General features: G+C 47.4%; 1 protein-coding gene across 1 annotated transcript in view; it reads right to left on the reverse strand.

Annotated features, from left to right (window-relative positions):
- Positions 1-22,553, reverse strand: part of hdc (histidine decarboxylase) — a 49,150-nt gene that overhangs the window by 14,708 nt on the left and 11,889 nt on the right. The window contains 6 exon segments of the mRNA XM_068018306.1: positions 871-937; positions 2,407-2,550; positions 8,159-8,293; positions 14,079-14,201; positions 16,497-16,610; positions 17,830-18,002. Of these exon segments, the coding sequence (XP_067874407.1) occupies positions 871-937; positions 2,407-2,550; positions 8,159-8,293; positions 14,079-14,201; positions 16,497-16,610; positions 17,830-18,002 (756 nt within the window).

The raw sequence follows: 22,553 nt of genomic DNA on the forward strand, positions 1-22,553 counted from the left end.
ACCCGGGTCACTGGAGCTGTGAGGCTGCGGTGCTAACCACTGCGCCACCCTAATCATTTAAAACCTCACCTATATCCTCTGGCTCCACACATAGATTGCCACTTTGGTCCCTAATGGGCCCTACTCTTTCCCTGGTTATCCTTTTGCCCTTAATATACTTATAAGTTTTTTCATGTCCCCTCTTTGCTCTCCTAATTACAATTTTTTTTTTTTAAATACTTCCCTACACTTTCTACACTCCTCTAGGGCCTCCGCTGTTTTCAGTGCTCTGAATCTGCCATAAGCCTCCTTTTTTTCCTGATCCAATCCTCTATATCCCTTGACATCCAGGGTTCCCTGGACTTGATGGTCCTACCTTTGACATTAATGGGAACATGTTGGCCCTGAACCCTCACTATTTCCTTTTTGAATGACTCCCACTGGTCTGATGTAGACTTTCCCACAAGTAGCTGCTCCCAGTCCACTTTGGCCAGATCCTGTTTTATCATATAGAAATTGGCCTTCCTCCCCCCCAATTCAGTAATCTGCGTAACACGATATTTGTGTGAATATTAAAGATTGAGCCATCATTCAAACACCAGGTTGGGTCAGAAGGTCAACCTTCTACTTGTGGTCAGTCTCCATCGTGCAGGGGACCTGCTCCCAGGCACTGTCCATTCAGTTGGGAGACACTGAGGACAGCGAGGATCCCAGAGCCAGGGAAGTGCAGTGCGTGGGGGAGGGAGGGGGTGGGGGTCAATGTCCCAGAACCCAGGAGTGGGGGAGGGGGGTAATTCCCAGAGCTCGGGAGTTGGGAGAGGGGGAGGCTCCAAACTCCGGCCTCTCACACAGGCAGAACCAACAGAAGTAATTTTATGAGCAGCAACTTACAGACAGGTCCGAGCTCGCTTAAACAATCAAAGGCACACACGCCAGTCGTGCCCAGGGTGGCACAAAGCTGAAAGACAAGGCAAGGTTGGCATTAGCAAGAAAACCTCCAGAGCACAAGACTTGAGACAATGCAAGGGTACTTTTAAAAAAAAGACAACAGTAAACCACGAAGAGATGAATAATCAGATAATGTGTTTTGTGTTGCTGTTTGCTCAAAGTCAGGACAGCAGAGAAACCGTCTCTCAAATAATCACAGACATTCTTTAGTGTCAGGCAGATCTCCCGCCTGCTCACTGGATCCTGGCTGTAGTGTCTGAGCTGAAGGATGTATCTTCCACTAGGCTGACCTGGAATTTGGGTCCACATTAGCAACTCTGCTTCGTTTCAGACTCCCCAACCCAGGATGAGAGCAGTGCCCAAGTGAACCAACATCCCCAGTGACACTGATCATCCCTCACACATGCTGTGACACTGTCTCTGGCACAATTATAGTTTCACAATCACAGAATTGTTACAGCACAGGAAGTGGCCATTCGGCCCATTGTGTTTGTGCTAGCTCTCCAAAACAGCAATTTACCTAGTGCCACTCACCCGCCTTCTCCCCATAGCTCTGCACATTCTTCCTTTTCAGATAACAATCCAATTCCTTCTCAAATGCCTTAATTGAACCTGCCTCCACCACACTCTCAGACAGTGCATTCCAGATCCTAAACACTCACTGAACCTACCTCCACCACACTCTCAGACAGTGCATTCCAGATCCTAAACACTCACTGAACCTGCCTCCACCACACTCTCAGACAGTGCATTCCAGATCCTAAACACTCACTGAACCTACCTCCACCACACTCTCAGACAGTGCATTCCAGTTCTGAACCACTCACTGCGTGAAGAAAATTTTTCCTTGTGTCATTATTGCTTCTTCTGCCAATTAATTGAACTCTGCTCCCATTGGCGGAAGGATCGAGAACAAGACAGCGGAGTTTCTCACTGTCTACTGTGTCCAGACCGCTCATGATTTTGAACACATACACATAATATATATTTATATATAATATATTTTTCAAAGTTCAATTTTCCTTAGTTTTAATACATTTCAACCTTATTCATTATTTAAAAAGTACATTATGAACAATTAAAAATCCATGAGTAAAATACTGCAGATGCTGGAAATCTGACATAAAAACAAAGTGCTAGAAATCCTCAGCAGGTCTGGCAACATCTGTGGAGAGAGAAGCAGAGTTAACGTTTCAGGTCAATGACCCTTTTTCATTTCCGAAGGTATAGCTGAACAAGAACGGAGCTTCCGAGTAGGCAAAGATTGAGCATAATTTACTCAAAATGACTCCAGATGTTTCACTTAAGAATGGGACAAGAGGTTATTTAAAGTTCGGCCCTGGCTGTTGTATTAATTAGACAAGAGGGAGATTCCAGAAGAGTGATTAACACCCTGAGATTCTGATGATAAAAAACACACTCAGTAACAGATTGAAGAACCTTTCAATTCAGAAGAAATCTGTCCTTTTACAGACTTACAAAGAATGGGACAAGCCCAGATCTTCTATCTTCTTCCAACGCTCGGCTCAGAGTCTCAGCTCGTAGAGAGAAATTCTCATCGGTCTGAAGGAACCGAATTTTTACTAAAGCAATCATCCCACCTTTCTGTACAGAAGAATGAGCCTGAAAAATAACATTTGATTAAAGGATGAATATGGAGGAAAGTGTCCCAGGAGTTTGTGGGCTGATTGTACCCAATTGGGAACAAGGACAAACTACTGGACTATACATAAATCTCCCAAACAAAGCCCACTCACAGATGACATTAATCTAGATTTTTTTTTGTCTGACTCATTAATATCCCCACTCACTATTTCCCATTTTAAAAGGACTGAGAAACCATTTCATCACCAAACACGTCTCATACAAATTACCTCTAAATGCCTATAACTTACACAGAAAACCACAACAAGATCCCACAAACAGCATGGAGATGGCATCAGTCTGGAATATCGAGTAGGACAACTGAGTAATAGTTTTTTTCCCCTCACCCTTAGTTGGTCCATCAGCACAGCAGGGAGAGACAACAGCCACAGCAGCATTACACCCCTCAACCCCAAGTCAATCAGAGCCAATCCAACCAATGGGACTCAGTGCTCACTACAGAATCTGTAACTCGCTGAGTTGTCAAGTCTGCTCACACACAGCACCTCACCTCCCACTGCCGTGCAGGACTGAGTGTCACTGTTTGTGTGTCTAAGCCACTCATCAGAATGTTTACTAAAATGCCATGACCCCAAACTGAGCTATACACCAGGATCATCGCCTGTCTGGACAGAAGTGACCAACTCACTGTGCATTAATTCCAAGGGCTGCACCTTCTGCACATCTTCAGGGGTAAATTAATGCCACTCTACCATTGGGTCATTGAATATATTCAAGGCTGAGTTAAACAGCTTTTTAATTGACAAGGGAGTCAAAGGTTTTAGGAGACAGGCAGGAAAGTGGAGTTAAGGTCACAATCAGATCAGCCATGATCTTATTGAATGGTGGAACAGGCTCGAGGGGCCGAATGGCCTACTCCTGCTCCTATTTCTTATTTCCTAATGTTGTCTGGGGGTACTGTCGAGTCAGGAGGCAGTCTGTGAAGCGGTGGTGGGCTCCCAATGACATACCAGTTAGCCATTGGAGCCAGAGGTTGTATTCAATGGGGAGGACGATGCACTAATAACTTGCCACAACCGTGGCAGTGCTGGTTACTGTGGGCGGGCTTTGCTCCTCCTGCCCGCAGGTTGCAACTCTTTTGGTTCTACTTATATCCTCCATCAGTGGCTGGCGACTGGGAATGGAGGCTCCCTCATGCCTCCTTCCCTACTTTAGCAGCTCCCACCTCTGATGCTGGAGCTGCTGATCTATGACTGTTGGAGGGATTCCTATTGGCCATCCAGACTTGGGAGCCTGCCCGCTCATCTTAATTGGACAGGGCTGGTCCCACCATGGCATTCCCAGATTCTCAACCTGCATTTTATCCCAACAGTGGGATTGGATCCCAGGACTGAAAATTCTGTCCCATCTCCACAATCCCTGCACTGGACACGGATTCCCACAGAACCGTATGAAGACCCAGGAGCTTGGCTGTGCTAGGTTTCTGGGAGTTTTCTAGTTGTCTAGTAAGAACAGGACTCGTGTCGGTCACTCATACAGTAAGTAATGGAGAGAAGGTTCCAGGGCTCCTGCTCTTGTGGGGGTGGGGGTGAGGTCAGCATATGGGTCCATATCAGGAAAATACCCTGGAACCCCAAAACACAGAGACTGGGCAGGGTGGGGGGTTCAGTGACTGCACTGTGTAAATAACTGACATAAGGAGCTTTGAACAAAGTGGGAATAATTATCCAGAACGGAAGCTCTGCTAACACAGGCTGCTCTGGTGTTGCCTGGAGATGGGGAGCTGGGGGTGACGTTCTGCACAGTTTAAACTGAGTCAGTAGGAGAGTCACAGCAAGCGCAGCCCAGCCTGTCAGTCACCTGCTGGGGCTTCTCACACAAAATACTGAAGACACCACAGGAACCCCAGGAGCAAAGGCTCCATCTATTGGCGGACATTATTTCAGCAATGAGGAAGCCTCACCTGGTTAGAGCCACAGATCCCAACATAGAAACATAGAAAATAGGAGCAGGAGTAGGCCATTCGGCCCTTCGAGCCTGCTCCGCCATTCATTATGATCATGGCTGATCATCCAACTCAGTAACCTGTTCCCGCTTTCGTCCCATATCTTTTGATCCCTTTCGCCCCAAGAGTTATATCTAACTCCTTCTTGAAAACATACAATGTTTTTGCCTCAAATGCTTTCTGTGGTAGCGAATTCCACAGGCTCACCACCCTGTATAATTGCAGCAAGACATCCCTGCTCCTGTACTCGAATCCTCTCACCATGAAGGCCAACATACCATTTGCCTTTTTTACCACCTGTTGCACCTGCATGCTTACCTTCAGCGACTGGTGTACGAGAACACCCAGGTCTCGCTGCATATTCCCCTTTTGCAGTTTATAGCCATTCAGATAATAATCTGCCTTCCTGTTTTTCCTACCAAAGTGGATAACCTCACATTTATCCACATTATACTGCATCTGCCACGTATTTGCCCACTCACTCAACTTGTCCAAATCACCCTGAAGCCTCTCTGCATCCTCCTAACAACTCACCCTCCCACCCAGTTTTGGGTCATCTGCAAATTTGGAGATATTACATTTAGTTCCCTCATCTAAATCATTAATGTATATTGTGAATAGCTGGGGTCCTAACACTGATCCCTACAGTACCCCACTAGTCACTGCCTGTCATTCGGAAAAAGACCCATATATCCCTATTCTTTGTTTCCTGTCGGCCAACCAATTTTCTATCCATCGCAGTACACTACACAGGCACAGTGGCGCAGTGGTTAGCACCACAGCCTCACAGCTCCAGCGACCCGGGTTCAGTTCTGGGTACAGCCTGTGCGGAGTTTGCAAGTTCTCCATGACTGCGTGGGTTTCCGTCAGTTGCTCCGGTTTCCTCCCACAGCCAAAGACTTGCAGTTTGATAGGTAAATTGGTCATTGTAAATTGCCCCAAGTGTAGGTAGGTGGTAGGAGAATGGTGGGGATGTGGTAGAGAATATGGGGTTAATGTAGGATTAGTATAAATGGGTGGTTGTTGGTCGGCACAGACTTGGTGGGCCGAAGGGCCTGTTTCAGTGCTGTATCTCTAAATAAATAAACAAACAAACTACCCCTAATCCCATGCACTTTAATTTTACACGCTAATCTCTTATGTGGGACTTTGTCGAAAGCCTTCTGCAAGTCCAAATAAACCACATCCACTGGCTCCCCCTCGTCAACTCTACTAGTTACATCCTCGAAGAATTCTAGTAGATTTGTCAAGCATGATTTCCCTTTCGTAAATCCATGCTGACTCTGCCCGATTCTACCACTGTTCTCCAAGTGCTCTGCTATAAGATCTTTGATAATGGACTCTAGAATTTTCCCCACTACTGACGTCAGGCTGACTGGTCTATAATTCCCTGCTTTCTCTCTACCTCCCTTTTTAAAAATAGTGGGGTTACATTAGCTACCCTCCAATCTGTAGGAACTGTTCCAGAGTCTATAGAATATTGGAAGATGACCACCAATGCATCCACTATTTCTAGGGCCACTTCCTTAAGTACTCTGGGATGCATACCATCAGGCCCTGGGGATTTATCAGCCTTCAATCCCATCAATTTCCCCAACACCATTTCTTTCAGTTCCTCTCTCTCACTAAGCCCTGTGTTCCCCAACATTTCTGGTATGATATTTGTGTTCTCCTTTGTGAAGACAGAACCAAAGTATGCATTTAGTTGGTCAGCCATTTCTTTGTTCCCAATAATAAATTCCCCTGTTTCTGACTGTAAGGGACCTACATTTGTCTTCACCAATCTTTTTCTCATCACATACCTATAGAAACATTTACAGTCAGTTTTTATGTTCCCTACAAGCTTGCTCTCATACTCTATTTTCCCCTTCTTAATCAATCCCTTGGTCCTCCTTTGCTGAATTCTAAACTGCTCCCAATCCTCAGGTCTGTTGTTTTTTCTGGCAAATTTATATGCCTCTTCCTTGGATCTAATGCTATCTCTAATTTTCCTTGTAAGCCATGGTTTGGCTACTTTTCCCATTTTACTTTTGCGCCAGACAGGGATAAACAATTGTTGCAGTTCATCCATGCGCTCTTTAAATGTTTGCCATTGCCTATCCACCGTCATCCCCTTAAGTAACGTTTCCCAATCCGTCATGACCAACACGCACCTCATACCTTTGTAGTTTCCTTTACTAAGATTCAGGACCCTAGTCTCAGAATCAACTACGTCACTCTCCATCTTGATGAAGAATTCCATCATATTATGGTCGCTCATCCCCAAGGGATCTCACACCACTAGATTGTCAATTATTCCTCTCTCATTACACAATACCCAGTCTGGGATGACCTGTTCTCTGATTGGTTCCTCAAAGTATTGGTCCAGAACACCGTCCCGTATACACTCCAAGAATTCCTTCTCTACGGTATTGTGACGAATTTGATTTGCCCAATCTATATGCAGATTAAAGTCACCCATAATTACAGATGTTCCTTTATCGCCTGCGTCTCTAATTTCCTGTTTAATGCCATTCCCAACATCACCACTACAGTTTGGGGGTCTATATACAACCCCTAACGGTTTTTGCCCCTTAGTGTTTCTCATCTCTATCCATACGGATTTCACATCGTCAGAGCTAATATCTTTCCTCACTATTGCGTTAATTTCCTCTTTAACCAGCAATGTAACTCCACTGCCTTTAGCTTTTTGTCCGTCCTGCCTAAATACTGAATACCTCTGGATGTTCATTCCCCATCCCTGGTCACCTTGCAGCCATGTCTCCGTAATCCCGACTATATCATACCCGTTTACATCTATTTGCGCGATTAATTCATCCACTTTATTGCGACTGCTCCGCGCATTAAGGCACAAAGCCTTAAGACTTGTCTTTTTAACATTACTTGTCCCCTTCCCCTTAAGGGCGGCACAGTGGCGCAGTGGTTAGCACCGCAGCCTCACAGCTCCAGGGACCCGGGTTCGATTCTGGGTACTGCCTGTGTGGAGTTTGCAAGTTCTCCCTGTGTCTGCGTGGGTTTTCTCCGGGTGCTCCGGTTTCCTCCCACAAGCCAAAAGACTTGCAGGTTGATAGGTAAATTGGCCATTATAAATTGTCACTAGCATAGGTAGGTGGTAGGGAAATATAGGGACAGGTGGGGATGTTTGGTAGGAATATGGGATTAGTGTAGGATTAGTATAAATGGGTGGTTGATGTTCGGCACAGACTCGGTGGGCCGAAGGGCCTGTTTCAGTGCTGTATTTCTAATCTAATCTAATCTAATCTTCCCACTATTTTTCACTGTGTCCCTGTTTGATTCCTCTGCCGATCACTTTTCTTATTCCCCTTACTGTCTTTTGTTCTTGTCTTTGATCCCCCCTCCTCTGACTCCTTGCAAAGGTTCCCATCCCCCTGCCATTTTAGTTTAATCCTTCTCCAACCACTCTAGCAAATACTCCCCCGAGGACATCAGTCCCAGTCCTGCCAGGTGTAATCTGTCCAGTAACAACCAGCAACACCCATCCCACTGACCTGCTCAGAGATCCCCCCCCACCCCCTCACCTGCTCGAGATCCAATCTCCCCCCACCCCCCCCCCCCCCACCTCACCTGGTCAGAGATCCCACCCCCCCCCCCTCACCTCACCTGGTCAGAAGCATAGGCAACAAGTCGGGAGTTGAGGACAGAATCTTCCAGGTTAGAGTCAGCTGATTTCATCTCCGTGATCTTGGCTTTTCTTGCAGTCAGTAATGCGATTAAAGTGCACTCGCTGACTGTGCTCTGCAATATAACAATATCCAGGGTTAACATCATCTCTGCACATTTATATTTAGTAACTGAATTCCAATAAAGAAGTTTCAAATAAAGGATGAACTTTAAGGAATCAACTTGCTTTCTGTCATCCCCAATATAATCGGTTTCGTTATAGTAAATAGAAACCATCACTGACCCCCCGCCCACCCCCACTACAGCTTGTATTTATTATAACACCTTTAATGTAATAAAACATCCCAAAGTGCTTCACAGGAGGATTATAAAACACAGTGATGCAGTGGTTAGCACCGCAGCCTCACAGCTCCAGCGACCCGGGTTCAATTCTGTGTTTAGTTTGCAAGTTCTCCCTGTGTCTGCGTGGGTTTTCTCCGGGTGCTCCGGTTTCCTCCCACATGCCAAAGACTTGCAGGTTGATAGGTAAATTGGCCATTAGCAATTGCCACTAGTGTAGGTAGGTGGTAGGGAAATATAGGGACAGGTGGGGATGTGGTAGGAATATGGAATTAGTGTAGGATTAGTATAAATGGGTGGTTGATGGTCAGCACAGACTCGTTGGGCCGAAGGGCCTGTTTCAGTGCTGTATCTCTAAACTAAACTGACAATGAGCCACATAAGGAAATACTCGGTCAGATGATCAAAAACTTGCTCAAAGAGGTAAGTTTTAAGGAGTGACTTAAAGGAGGAAAGTGAGGGGGGGGGGTGGGGTTGCATTCTAGAGCTTTTAAGGCCCAGGCAACTGTGAAAATGATGAACAATCTGGGGCCATTCTTAAAACTGACCAGATTTTGTTTAATATCTATCCAGGGCAGGGTCATTTCACATTTATGGTATGTTCCCATGTCACATTCATGTATGCAGCCTCTCTATAATGCAGTAAATTCCTTTCTCAGTAAGCTGGACCTGTTCAGTTCCAGACTGGGCATAAGGTGATAATCCTGCAGCACTGTTCATCAGTCAACTCACCTGACTTCAGCTGTGAGCTCAGGGCAGACTGATGAAGAACACAGAACCCAATATGTGGGAGGTCTCAGAGGCTAGCTGGAAATTGTCCGGAGACCGGAGACCAGAGCCCAGCTGTACAGAGTGGAAACCTCAAGCTGAACTCTCCTTAGATATATCATAATCTAAATTACCAAGAGTCCATCAGGTCTGAGACCAGAGTCTGGAAACTTGTGTGTTGTGGAACTGTGAGGAATTCAGAGACTGCACACTCAAACCTACAATTATTGGAATTAGGATTCTCTAAAACCTGGCAGTATTCCCATGGAGAATTGCTGAGAACAGGGGCAGTGCTGTACTTCCAGTGATACTGCTGTTAACACATAGGTTTCAATGGATTGACATCTGCCCCAGTAGCAACAAGTGTCACTGATCAGGGGCAAATGTTGTAATATATTTATCAAAACTAACAGGATATGGTATGACTGATCAGCTGATTAATTAAGGGAGATTTGTCAGAGTGTGCTAACTGAACAAGCAGTATAAAAGGTGTCGCTATGGGTACCCGCATGGGTCCTAGTTATGCCTGTTTTTTGTGGGATATGTCGAGCATTCTTTGTTCCAGTCCTACTCAGGCCCCCTCCCCCAACTCTTTTTCCGGTTCATTGATGACTGTATCGGTGCCGTTTCCTGCTCCCGCCCCGAACTAGAAAACTTGATCAACTTTGCTTCCAATTTCCACCCTTCTCTCACCTTTACATGGTCCATCTCTGACACTTTCCTTCCCTTCCTCGACTTCTCTGGAGATAGGTTGTCTACCAATATCCATTATAAGCCCACTGACTCCCACAGCTACCTCGACTACACTTCTTCACACCCTACCTTCTGTAAGGACTCCATTCCATTCTCCCAGTTTCTCCGTCTCTGACGCATCTGCTCTGATGATGCTACCTTCCATGACGGTGCTTCTGATATGACCTCCTTTTTCCTCAACCGAGGATTTCCCCCCACTGTGGTTGACAGGGCCCTCAACCGTGTCCGACCCATTCCCCGCACCTCTACCCTCACCCCTTCCCCTCCCTCCCAGAACCGTGACAGGGTTCCCCTTGTCCTCACTTTTCATCCCACCAGCCTCCATATCCAAAGGATCATCCTCCGCCATTTTCACCACCTCCAGCGTGATGCCACCACCAGTCGCATCTTCCCCTCCCTTCCCCTGTCAGCATTCCGAAGGGATCGTTCCCTCCGCGACACCCTGGTCCACTCCTCAATTACCCCCACCACCTTGTCCCCGTCCCAGGGCACCTTCCCCTGCAATCGCAGGAGGTGTAATACCTGCCCATTTACCTCCTCTCTCCTCACTATCCCAGGCCCCAAACACTCCTTTCAGGTGAAGCAGCGATTTACTTGTACTTCTTTCAATGTAGTATACTGTATTCGCTGCTCACAGTGTGGTCTCCTCTACATTGGGGAGACCAAGCGCAGACTGGGTGACCGCTTTGCGGAACAAAGAACAAAGATAATTACAGCACAGGAACAGGCCCTTCGGCCCTCCAAGCCTGCGCCGATCCAGATCCTCTCTCTAAACATGTCGCCTATTTTCTAAGGTTCTGTATCTCTTTTCTTCCTGCCCATTCATGTATCTGTCTAGATACATCTTAAAAGACTCCATCGTGCCCGCATCTACCACCTCCGCTGGCAATGCGTTCCAGGTGCCCACCACCCTCTGCGTAAAGAACTTTCCACGCATATCCCCCCTAAACTTTTCCCCTTTCACTTTGAACTCGTGTCCTCTAGTAATTGAAACCCCCACTCTGGGAAAAAGCCTCTTGCTATCCACCCTGTCGAAACCTCTCATGATTTTGTACACCTCAATCAGGTCCCCCCTCAACCTCCGTCTTTCTAATGAAAATAATCCTAATCTGCTCAACCTCTCTTCATAGCTAGCGCCCTCCATACCAGGCAACATCCTGGTGAACCTCCTCTGCACCCTCTCCAAAGCATCCACATCCTTTTGATAATGTGGCGACCAGAACTGTACGCAGTATTCCAAATGTGGCCGAACCAAAGTCCTATACAACTGTAACATGACCTGCCAACTCTTGTACTCAATGCCCCGTCCGATGAAGGAAAGCATGCCGTATGCCTTCTTGACCACTCTATTTACCTGCGTTGCCACCTTCAGGGAACAGTGGACCTGAACACCCAAATCTCTCTGGACATCAATTTTCCCCAGGACTTTTCCATTTACTGTATAGTTCACTCTTGAATTGGATCTTCCAAAATGCATCACCTCGCATTTGCCCTGATTGAACTCCATCTGCCATTTCTCTGCCCAACTCTCCAATCTATCTATATTCTGCTGTATTCTCTGACAGTCCCCTTCACTATCTGCTACTCCACCAATCTTAGTGTTGTCTGCAAATTTGCTAATCAGTCCACCTATACTTTCCTCCAAATCATTAATGTATATCACAAACAACAGTGGTCCCAGCACGGATCCCTGTGGAACACCACTGGTCACACGTCTCCATTTTGAGAAACTCCCTTCTACTGCTACTCTCTGTCTCCTGTTGCCCAGCCAGTTCTTTATCCATCTAGCTAGTACACCTTGGACCCCAAGCGCCTTCACTTTCTCCATCAGCCTGCCATGGGGAACCTTATCAAACGCCTTACTGAAGTCCATGTATATGACATCGACAGCCCTTCCCTCATCAATCAACTTTGTCACTTCCTCAAAGAATTCTATTAAGTTGGTAAGACATGACCTTCCCTGCACAAAACCATGTTGCCTATCACTGATGAGCCCATTTTCTTCCAAATGGGAATAGATCCTATCCCTCAGTATCTTCTCCAGCAGCTTCCCTACCACTGACGTCAGGCTCACCGGTCTATAATTACCTGGATTATCCCTGCTACCCTTCTTAAACAAGGGGACAACATTAGCAATTCTCCAGTCCTCCGGGACCTCACCCGTGTTTAAGGATGCTCTCCTGTGGCCAGACAGGATTTGAAAATCTGTGTCAGTGCCCCTGCTATCTCCTCCATTGCCTGGGATACATCTCATCTGGGCCTGAGGATTTATCCACTTATAAGCCTGCTAAAACAGCTAATACCTCCTTCCTTTCGAAGCTAATATGTTCAAGTATTTCACAATCCCCCTCCCTAATCTTGACACCTATATCGCCCTGCTCCATAGTGAACACAGATGAAAAGTAATCATTTAAAACCTCACCTACGTCCTCTGGCTCCACACACAGGTTCCCACTTTGGTCCCTAATGGGCCCTACTCTTTCCCTGGTTATCCTCATGCCCTTAATATACTTATAAAACGCCTTAGGATTTTCCTTTATCTTGCCCGCCAATGTTTTTTCATGTCCCCTCTTCGCACTCCTAATTACTTTTTTAAGTACCCCCATACACTTTCTATACTCCTCTAGCGCCTCTGTTGTTTCAGCACTCTGAATCTGCCATAAGCCTCCTTTTTTTCCCTGATGCAATCCTCTCTATCCCTTGACATTTAGGGTTCCCTGGACTTGTTAGTCCTACCCTTCACCTTAATGGGTACATGTTGGCTCAGAACTCTCACTATTTCCTCTTTGAATGACTCCCACTGGTCTGATGTTGACTTTCCTGCAAGTAGCTGCTCCAAGTCTACTTTGGCCAGATCCTGTTTTATCATATTGAAATCGGCCTTCCCCCAATTCAGTACCTTTATTTCTGGTCCATCTTTGTCCTTCCATAACTACCTTAAATCTTACAGAGTTATGGTCACTATCCCTGAAATGCTCCCCCACTGACACTTCTACCACGTGTCTGGCTTCATTCCCTAGGATTAGGTCCAGTACTGACCCTCCTCTTGTAGGACTTTCTACATACTGACTCAAAAAGCTCTCCTGTATGCATTTTAAGAATCCCGCCCTCTTTAAGCCTTTTGCACTAAGACGATCCTAGTTGATCCCGGGAGCGAAGCGGAGCGGACCTGTGGGGAGAACGCCGGGAGCGGAGCCTATAAATCGACCCCGAGGATTGAGGCCCAGTCTCTTACCTTCCCGGAGCGGAGTGGAGAAGAGGGCAGTCGAACCTCTTCCAGCTCGCCGGAGTCAACTTCTCATCAGGAACATCTCCGCTCAGTCCGCAAGCAGGACCCTGAGCTTCCGGTTGCTTGCCATTTCAACACTCCCCCCTGCTCTCATGCTCACATCTCTGTCCTGGGATTGCTGCAGTGTTCCAGTGAACATCAATGCAAGCTCGAGGAACAGCATCTCATCTACCGATTAGGCACACTACAGCCTGCCGGACTGAACATTGAGTTCAATAATTTCAGAGCATGACAGCCCCTCATTTTACTTTCATTTTTAGTTATTTTTTCTTCCTTTTTTTTTACATTCCTTTTTACATTTTTTACAATCTTTTTTTGCATTTATTTCATTTCATCTTAGTTTGTTCAGTTTGCTTACCCACTGTTTTTTTTCAGGTTTGCACTTGCTGCTGTTCAATATTCAGTGTATTCACACCTAATCTGTACTAATGCTTTGTCTTTCAACACACTATTAACATATTGTTTGCCTTTGCTCCGTGACCTTTTGGTCAGCTATGTGGCCTGGTCCAATCTGCACCTTCTCCTTTGTTATCTCTTGCCCCACCCCCACCTCACTTGTTTATAATCTGTGACTTTTCTAATATTTGTCAGTTCCGAAGAAGGGTCACTGACCCGAAACGTTAACTCTGCTTCTCTTTCCACAGATGCTGCCAGACCTGCTGAGTGATTCCAGCATTTCTTGCTTTTGTTTCAGATTTCCAGAATCCGCAGTATTTTGCTTTTATTTAAGCAGTATAGATTGCTGTGTACCTGCAGAACTCCTCCGCCTTGACTCTGTGGGTGATGGTGCAAGAAATAATCAGGAAGGCCCAACATTGCAGCCAGCCAGTCCATCACATTCATCTCCAGCTCGGTGCAGGCTGGACTTGAAGCCTGCAAATGAAATCATTGTGAGTTCATTTTCATGCAGATGTAATATAATCAGAGTTTCCTTGTCGTCGTCTTCAACAACTACTAGTAGTCATACAGCACCTTCAATGCAATAAAACATCCCAAAGCGCTCTACAGGAGCATTATAAAACAAAGCATGACACCGAGCCACAAAGGAGATATTAGGTCACCAAAAACTTGGTCAAAGAGGTAGGTTTTAAGGAGTGTCTTAAAGGAGGAAAGTGAGGCAGGGAGGTGTAAGGAGGGAATTCAAGAGCTTGGGACCTTGGCAACTGAAGGAACGGCCACCAATGGTTGAGCAATTAAAATCAGGGATGCTCAAGAGGCCAGAATCAGAGAAGCGCAGAGATCTTGGAGGGTAGTGGGGCTGGAGATTAGAGATAGGGAGGGGCGAGGCCGTGGAGGGATTTGAAAACAAGGATGAGAATTTTAAAATCAAAACATTGCTTAACTGGGAGACAATATTGGTCAATGAGCACAGTGGGGTGATGGGTGAATGGGACTTGGTGCAAGTTAAGATACAGGCAGCAGAGTTTTGGATGACCTCAAATTTACAGAGAGTGTGTTGGAATAGTCAAGTCTACAGGTAACAAAGGCACGGATAAGGGTTTCAGCAACAGATGAGCTGAGATGGGGGAAGTTATGGAGGTGGAAATAGACTGTCTTAGTGATGGCACGAATATGAGGTCAGAAGCTCATCTCCGGGTCAAATGTGACACCAAGGTTGTGAACAGACTGGTTTAGCCTCAGACTGTTGCCAAGGAGAGGGATGGAGTCTGTAGCTTGGGAACAGATTTTGGAGTAGGGATGGAAAACAATGGCTTCAGTCATCCCAATATTTAATTGCAGGAAAATTCTGCTCAACTAGTACTGGATATCGGATAAACAGTCTGATAATTTAGCAATAGTGGAGGAGTTGAAAGAGATGATGGTGAGGTAGAGCTGGGTGTCATCAGCATCTATCTGAAAACTAACACTGTGCTTTTGGTTGATATCGCCAAGGGGCAGTGAGAAATATGAGGGGCCGAGCCTTGTGGGACACCAGAGGTAACCATGCAGGAGCAGGAAGAGAAGCCATTGCAGGTGATTCTCTGACTATGATTAGATAGATAAAAATGGAACCAGGTGAGTGCAGTCCCAACCAGCTGGACAACAGTGGAGAGGTGTTGGAGAAGGATGGTGTGGTCAATCATGTCATAGGGTACAGACAAGTCGAGAAGGACGAGAAGGGAAAGCTTACCTTTGTCACAGTCATATAGGATGTCACTTGTGTCTTTGATTAGAGCTGGTTCAGTCCTATGGCCGGGGCAGAAAGCTGACTGGATTCATTCCAAACTCAAGAACCATCAGTTAACCACCAATCTCACACTTTATGAAGGATGTCAAGGCCTTGGAGAGGGTACGGAAGAGGTTTAACAGAATACCAGGGATGACGAATTTCAATTATATGGAGATACTGCAGAAGCTGCGCTAATTTGCTTAGAACAGAGAGGTTAAGGGGAGATTTATTAGAAGTGTTCAAAGTTATGATGGTGTTGATGGAACGAATAGGGAGCAACTGTTTGCTCTGGTAGTGGGTCTGTAATCAGAGGTCAGTGATTTAAAATAATTTGAGAGGAAATAAGGAGATTTTTTTTCCACAGTGAGAGTTGTTATAATGTGAAATGTACAATTGGAAAGGTTCATGGAATTGGATTTCTCAGGGACTTTCAGAAGGCAATTGAAGAGGACAAATTTGCTGGGATTTGGGGTGCGGGACGATCTTAGACAGCTCTTTGAAAGAGATAGCACAATCATGATGGCCTGAATGGCCCCGTGCAGTAAGATTCTTCAATGCTAATGAGCTGTGATTTGCACAATCAGGATCCCACAGTTGATTATCAGAACTTTAGTATTTCGAGAGTTTCAGGGATCCTCTCAATAATATTCCTCAGCTTGGTCACTGGGAGCAATGCTGATTTCAGATTATACAAGAGGGATGAATCAGTGGTGAAGGATCCAGTCAGAAAAATCTATCAACTAACACTGTTAACTGTCCGAATCAGGTCAGGGAAAGTTTCACACATGCAGAGCTTGCTGGGTTTTTGCCCAATTTAAAGAAAATTGGACTTTAGCCATTATGTAGTTAGTAAGAGTCAAACTTACTGAAAATGTTTGAAATGGTCAGTTAGAACTCGACAAAGTCACTTATTTACTGTGACATTATAAACTCAATGAATGTCTGCAGATTCTCCCAGCTTTCCTGAAAGTTCTACAGCACTGCCAGAGATTTCTCACCCAAGTGAATCCCAGACAGTTAATAGCATCTGCCAACATGCCTCCGAGTAGAGATGGCCATGAAGTGATAGCTGGGTAGTAAGCATGCATGTGAGGACTCTGCCAGTGAACAACCTACAGAAAAACAAAGTTTAAAACAAGAAAGGAGCGGTTAACCAATCAGAGCTTCCCATCCTGGAATCTGAGGCTGCATTAGACATTTGACACAATTACAATCGATGACAATTCTGACAGGAACAGTAATAAATGCAAAAGCTGGAGGTCTGAAGTGAAGTTTATTTCTACCCTGGTGTAAAAGATGAGAATTTTCTCAGTAGGGATTTGAAAACAGGTTTGCTTTTTAATGTTATTTTAACCAAAAATGTATTCATTCAGACCACTTACTGGTGTGGCTGGGTCTCTCTTACCCACCAGAACAATCCTCAACATATTGCCTATTACTGTTATTTCTTATCCACAGCAGCAAGTTTCAACTACAAAGACAAGATGCAAAGAATGACACTGATGTGTAGGCGGCTGGTTTACTAGATTCTGGGGAGTTAGTTACACACTTGGTGTTCATATGTTTTCTGTGGGTAATTTAGTGGCTGTTTAATATCGGATGAAAGAGTGTAATAGTTAACAATCGCGAGGGGCAGTCTGGTCGAAAGGGCTAATGTTCACTGAACGAATGTCTTAATGTGTCTAAATGTGTCAATATCAGATACCTTAATGTCTGTTGGTATAAATTATGATTACAATGACCTTGCAAAAGTTAGATCTTCTATGGAATGAGGATGTGGGAGAAAGGACTTGCTGAAAAAGGGAAACATTGGTAATTGTTTTTGACAACTTTCACAGTCCAGGTAACTGAGCTTCCCAATGTATAAGTTCAGCAGTTTGATTCTTGTAAATTAGTTACAGATGGAAGGTGGGTCGAGAATGCGCATCGAATAAACTCGAGACAATTTCAGTGAAGCAGATCTCAGTTCTCGGATGGAAACAATAACCTGTGTTCTGTGCTGCTACTAAAAAATCATTAAAGGCATTTATTAATGCAAGCTGGATTCTCCGAGATCGAGGACCACAAGACTTCTGTCATTGCAGTTAGCAGATGAAACTTAAATTAAAGAAAATCCCAAAACTAAGAATTGAAAGGTGAAACATTAGCATTTACCAGGATATCATCTGTTCTCTACAATAATATGGACCCTGTGACTGAAATCAATCAACTCACAGTCCAGACTGTGGACTCTCCCTCCAAGAAAGCACAGTCAGAGTGTGTGTGTGTGTGTGTGTGTGTGGGTGGGGGGAGGGGGAGGAGAAGGGAGGGGGTTGGGGACAGTGTCCCTACCCCAGGCATGATGACCCTTTCAATGTCCGGGAAGATGTTGCTCCAACTCTCGCTCTGCTGGGGAGCTCTGGCTGGGAGAAGGTCCCTCATGTAACCAGGTTGCACTTGAGGATAAACATGACGTTCCCTCAAAGTACTGAGATACTCGGCGATATAATCCACCAGTTCCTTCCCTAGGGAGACAGATACAACAGTTAATATTAAAACACAATCCATACCAAGAGAGAGATTGAGTGGAGGAATCGACTCGAATAATGGCTACCAACAAGAAGTCAAACAGCAGGCAGACTTTTCCCGGAAAGGGAGCAGACAGTGCACGACCTCCCAGTGCCGAGCAAGTGCCCCTGCCTCAGCCCCCTGCCCCTGCCCTGGGCTCGTCCCCCTGCCCCAGGCTCTAGGCACAGGCCCTGGGGTCAGTGCAATGCTGATGGATAGAATGGACCTGAAGACCCGGTTGTCTCAGGACAGCAGGAGGAGCCTGAGCCTGGGCCTGGGATGTGCACTCCAGGCTGCCCCGGTACAAGCTGCACAGATGTTCGGTCTTGTCTCCAGTTCTGGGCATCACACTATGAAGGAAAAGGCGGGGGAGTGGGACTCGGTGAGTTGTTCTTGCAGAGAGCTGGCATGGACACGATGGATGAATGGTCTCCTTCTGCACTGGAGGCATTCCATGATTCTAGGTGGCAGCTCCCTGTCAGGAACAGGGTGCCTGGGACATGGGCCGCCTCACTTCAGCCTTTCAGGAGCCGTCTTTCCCAGCTGTCACAATGTAACAGTGGTGGATGCTGTGAATATAACCTCCTCATCAGTCATCATCTGCTATCAAAACTCATTTTAGTAAATTTATGTAACATTTGCCTGTTGCACTGCCTAAAGCCTTGCTCAGGTATAAAATTAAAACCCGAGACGGGCCAGAGGCCTTTAATTTTTGTAAAAGCCTGCCCCAACCCCGACACATGTAGTCGGTTTTGTTCGGGTAGCCAGGCTTTACCGCGGAGTGCGGACTGCACATTTCCCTTGATGTCCTGAATGTTCATTTGAAGATTACTTCCCGGAGTAAGGCAGCACTGTCCAAGTCCAGCGCAACCCAACCCAACCCAAGCCCGAATGCTGGACCCAGAAGGGAGACCCAACCTGACCCATGTTGCCGGGTCCGGTCAGGTTCAGGGTCTTGTAGCCACACTTTAGCACAGCCTCAATCTGCCCCTAAAGCACACAGCAGTGAAACTTCCCTGTTCCATTCCACTCCACTCAGTACAGCAGCAGCAGAACCTTCACTCTCAGTTTCTCAGTCACACTCCAATCAATACTTATAGACTGAAGCCCCAGTGCAGAAAATCGAGGCCAAGGGCAGTACTGAGGGAGCTCCACAATGTCCGAGGGAGCGTTGCACTGTAGAGTGGCAAGATGTTAAGCAGGGACCCATCAGAGTAACTTACGGCACAGAAGGAAGCCATTTGTCCCATCGAGTCCATGCCAGCTCTCAGCGGAGCAATCCAGTCAGTGCCACTCTCCCGCTCGATCCTCGTAGTCCTGAAAGTTTATTTCTTTCAAGTGCCTATTCAATTTCCTTTTGAAATCATTGGCTCTGCTTCCACCACCCTCCCAGGCAGTGAGTTCCAGGTCATTACCACTTGCTGCGTTAAAAGAAGTTATTTCTCACACTCCCCCTGCATCTCTGACCTAAAACCTTCATTCTGTCTCCTTTAGTCCTTGTACCATTTGTTAATGAGAACAGTTTTTTCTTGTATAACTTGTCTAAACCAATCAATCTTGTACACCTCATCAAATCTCCCCTCAATCTATTTTGCTCCAGGGAGAACAAACCCAGCTTTTCCAACCTAACCTTGTAACTAAAATCCTCATCCCTGGAACCATTCTGATAAATCTCCTCTGCACCCTCTGAAGGACTCTCACATCCTTCCTAAAGTGTAGCGACCAAAACAGGATGCTAGACTCTAGTTGGGCCCGGACCAGAGCTTTATAAAAGTTCAACATAACTTCCCTGTTTTTGTACTCTATGCCTCTATTTATGAAGCCCAGGATCCCATCTGCTTTACTAACCACTCTCTCAATATGTCCTGCCACCTTCAAAGATCGATGCACATGAACCCCCAGGTCCCTTGGTTCCTGCACTCTCTTTGGAACTGTGTCATTAAGTCTATATTGTCTCCCCCTATCCCTTCTGTCAAAATGCATCACCTCTCACTTGTCGGTATAAAATTCTATCTGCCACCTCTCTGCCCATTCTGCTAGTCTATCTCTGTCCTGTTACAGGTGGTTCATATCATCCTCACTGTCAGCCACACCTCCAAGTTTGGTGTCGTCAGCAAATTTTGAGATTCTACCCTGTATTCCAAGATCCAAGTCATTTATATATAAATCAAAAAAAAAGCAGTGGTTAAAGATCAAATGACAATATTCCAAAAGCAGGTGTCCCGGTCAAGATACAGAGACAGACCATTGGGCTTTTTGATGTTGGAGATTTTTGCAAAGTATAAAACGCTGGCTATTGTAGGGTAACAAAAATGTGAAAAGTATTTTTTCTGAGGGATGTTGAATAAAAACAAACTGGCAGGAGCAATGAATTTCAAATCTGAAACATGAACAGGTAGACGAGACATCATCAATTATTGATGTTGAATGAAATGTGTGGATCAGGGCTGCATAAAACTGCAATATTTAATAAAAAGAAAAGCATTGCATTTATATTGCACTTTCCACCACTCCCAGGCTAAATGGCCAGGGGTGGCTGGAGTGAGAAACTGAAACTACTGAAGCTGGAGGTCACACAGAGCTCAGCATAAAACTCATTGTTAAACAGGGGGTGAACTGCTGCACCCTGTGTGATCCAGGAGCCCCTGTTTGTGTTGTTCCAGCTGCTATCAATAGCACATCCGCTAATCAGAACATTCCTGGAAAGAATTCCCACCGATCCTTGAAGTGCAGGAGAATCCAATATTTTCCCTCCCTCCAGGGAGGAGACAGAAAGGGGGAGGGGGAGGGGGAGGGGGAGAAAGAGATTGAGAAACAGAAACAAGAGCAGAGACGTGTAGGAAACAACGGTCTTCATCCATAAACCATTCCGGTGCACATGAGAGAAACTCCCACTCCACTCCACTCCAGCGCGCACGCTCCACTCCCTCATCCCCTCACTCACAACCCCTCCCCTCATTCATCCTCTCACTCACACCCCATACCCTCACTCACACCCTCACTCACCCCCCCCATCCCCTCCCTCACTCACCCCCCCATCCCCTCCCTCACTCCCCCACACCCTCCCTCACTCCCCCACACCCTCCCTCACTCCCCTCACTCACACCCCCTCCCCTCACTCCTTCCCCATCTCACCCCCTCCCCTCGCCCCCTCCCCTCACACACACCCCCACCACCCTCATTCATTCCCCCTCCCTCCTCACTCATTCCCTCACTCCCATCCCCCTCACGCACACCCCCATCCCCTCCCTCTCACACTCACGCCCCGCTCCCTCCCTCACACTCACGCCCCGCTCCCTCCCTCACACTCACGCCCCGCTCCCTCCCTCACACTCACGCCCCGCTCCCTCCCTCACACTCACGCCCCGCTCCCTCCCTCACACCCTCACGCCCCCATCCCCTCACTCCCTCGCTCACACCCCGCATCCCCACGCAACCCTCCACATCCCCTCACTCACTCGCGCACCCCCCCCAATCCCCTCCCTCACTCACGCACCCCCCCAATCTCCTCCCTCACTCCCCCATCCCCTCCCTCACTCCCCCATCCCCTCCCTCACTCACACCCTCACATCCCCACTCCCTTCCACCCTCACATCCCCACTCCCTTCCACCCTCACCCTCACATCCCCACTCCCCTCCCACACTCCCCATCCCCTCCCTCACTCACGCCCCTCCCCCTCCCTCACACACTCACTCACGCCCCTCCCCCTCCCTCACACACTCACTCACGCCCCTCCCTCCCTCCCTCACACACTCACTCACGCCCCTCTCCCTCCCTCCCTCACACACTCACTCACGCCCCTCTCCCTCCCTCCCTCACTCACGCCCCTCTCCCTCACACACTCACTCACGCCCCTCTCCCTCACGCCCCTCTCCCTCACACACTCACTCACGCCCCTCTCCCTCACACACTCACTCACGCCCCTCTCCCTCACACACTCACTCACTCACGCCCCTCTCCCTCACACACACTCACTCACGCCCCTCTCCCTCACACACACTCACTCACGCCCCTCTCCCTCACACACACTCACTCACTCATGCCCCTCTCCCTCACACACTCACACTCACGCCCCCCTCCCTCACACACTCACACTCACGCCCCCCTACCTCCCTCACACACTCACGCCCCCTCTCCCTCCCACCCTCACTCACGCCCCCCTCCCTCACTCACGCCCTCACACACCCCCCTCCCTCACTCACGCCCTCACACACCCCCCTCCCTCACTCACGCCCTCACACACCCCCCTCCCTCACTCACGCCCTCACACACCCCCCTCCCTCACCCACGCCCCCTCTCCCTCACGCGCTCACCCACACCCCCCTCCCTCACCCACGCCCCCTCTCCCTCACGCGCTCACCCACACCCCCCTCCCTCACCCACGCCCCCTCTCCCTCCCTCACCCACACCCCTCTCCCTCCCTCCCTCACCCACACCCCTCCCCCACACCCCTCTCTCCCTCCCTCCCTCACCCACACCCCTCCCTCCCTCACCCACACCCCTCCCC

The sequence above is a fragment of the Heterodontus francisci genome, chromosome 38, assembly GCF_036365525.1.
Source record: "Heterodontus francisci isolate sHetFra1 chromosome 38, sHetFra1.hap1, whole genome shotgun sequence".
Taxonomy (NCBI): domain Eukaryota; kingdom Metazoa; phylum Chordata; class Chondrichthyes; order Heterodontiformes; family Heterodontidae; genus Heterodontus; species Heterodontus francisci.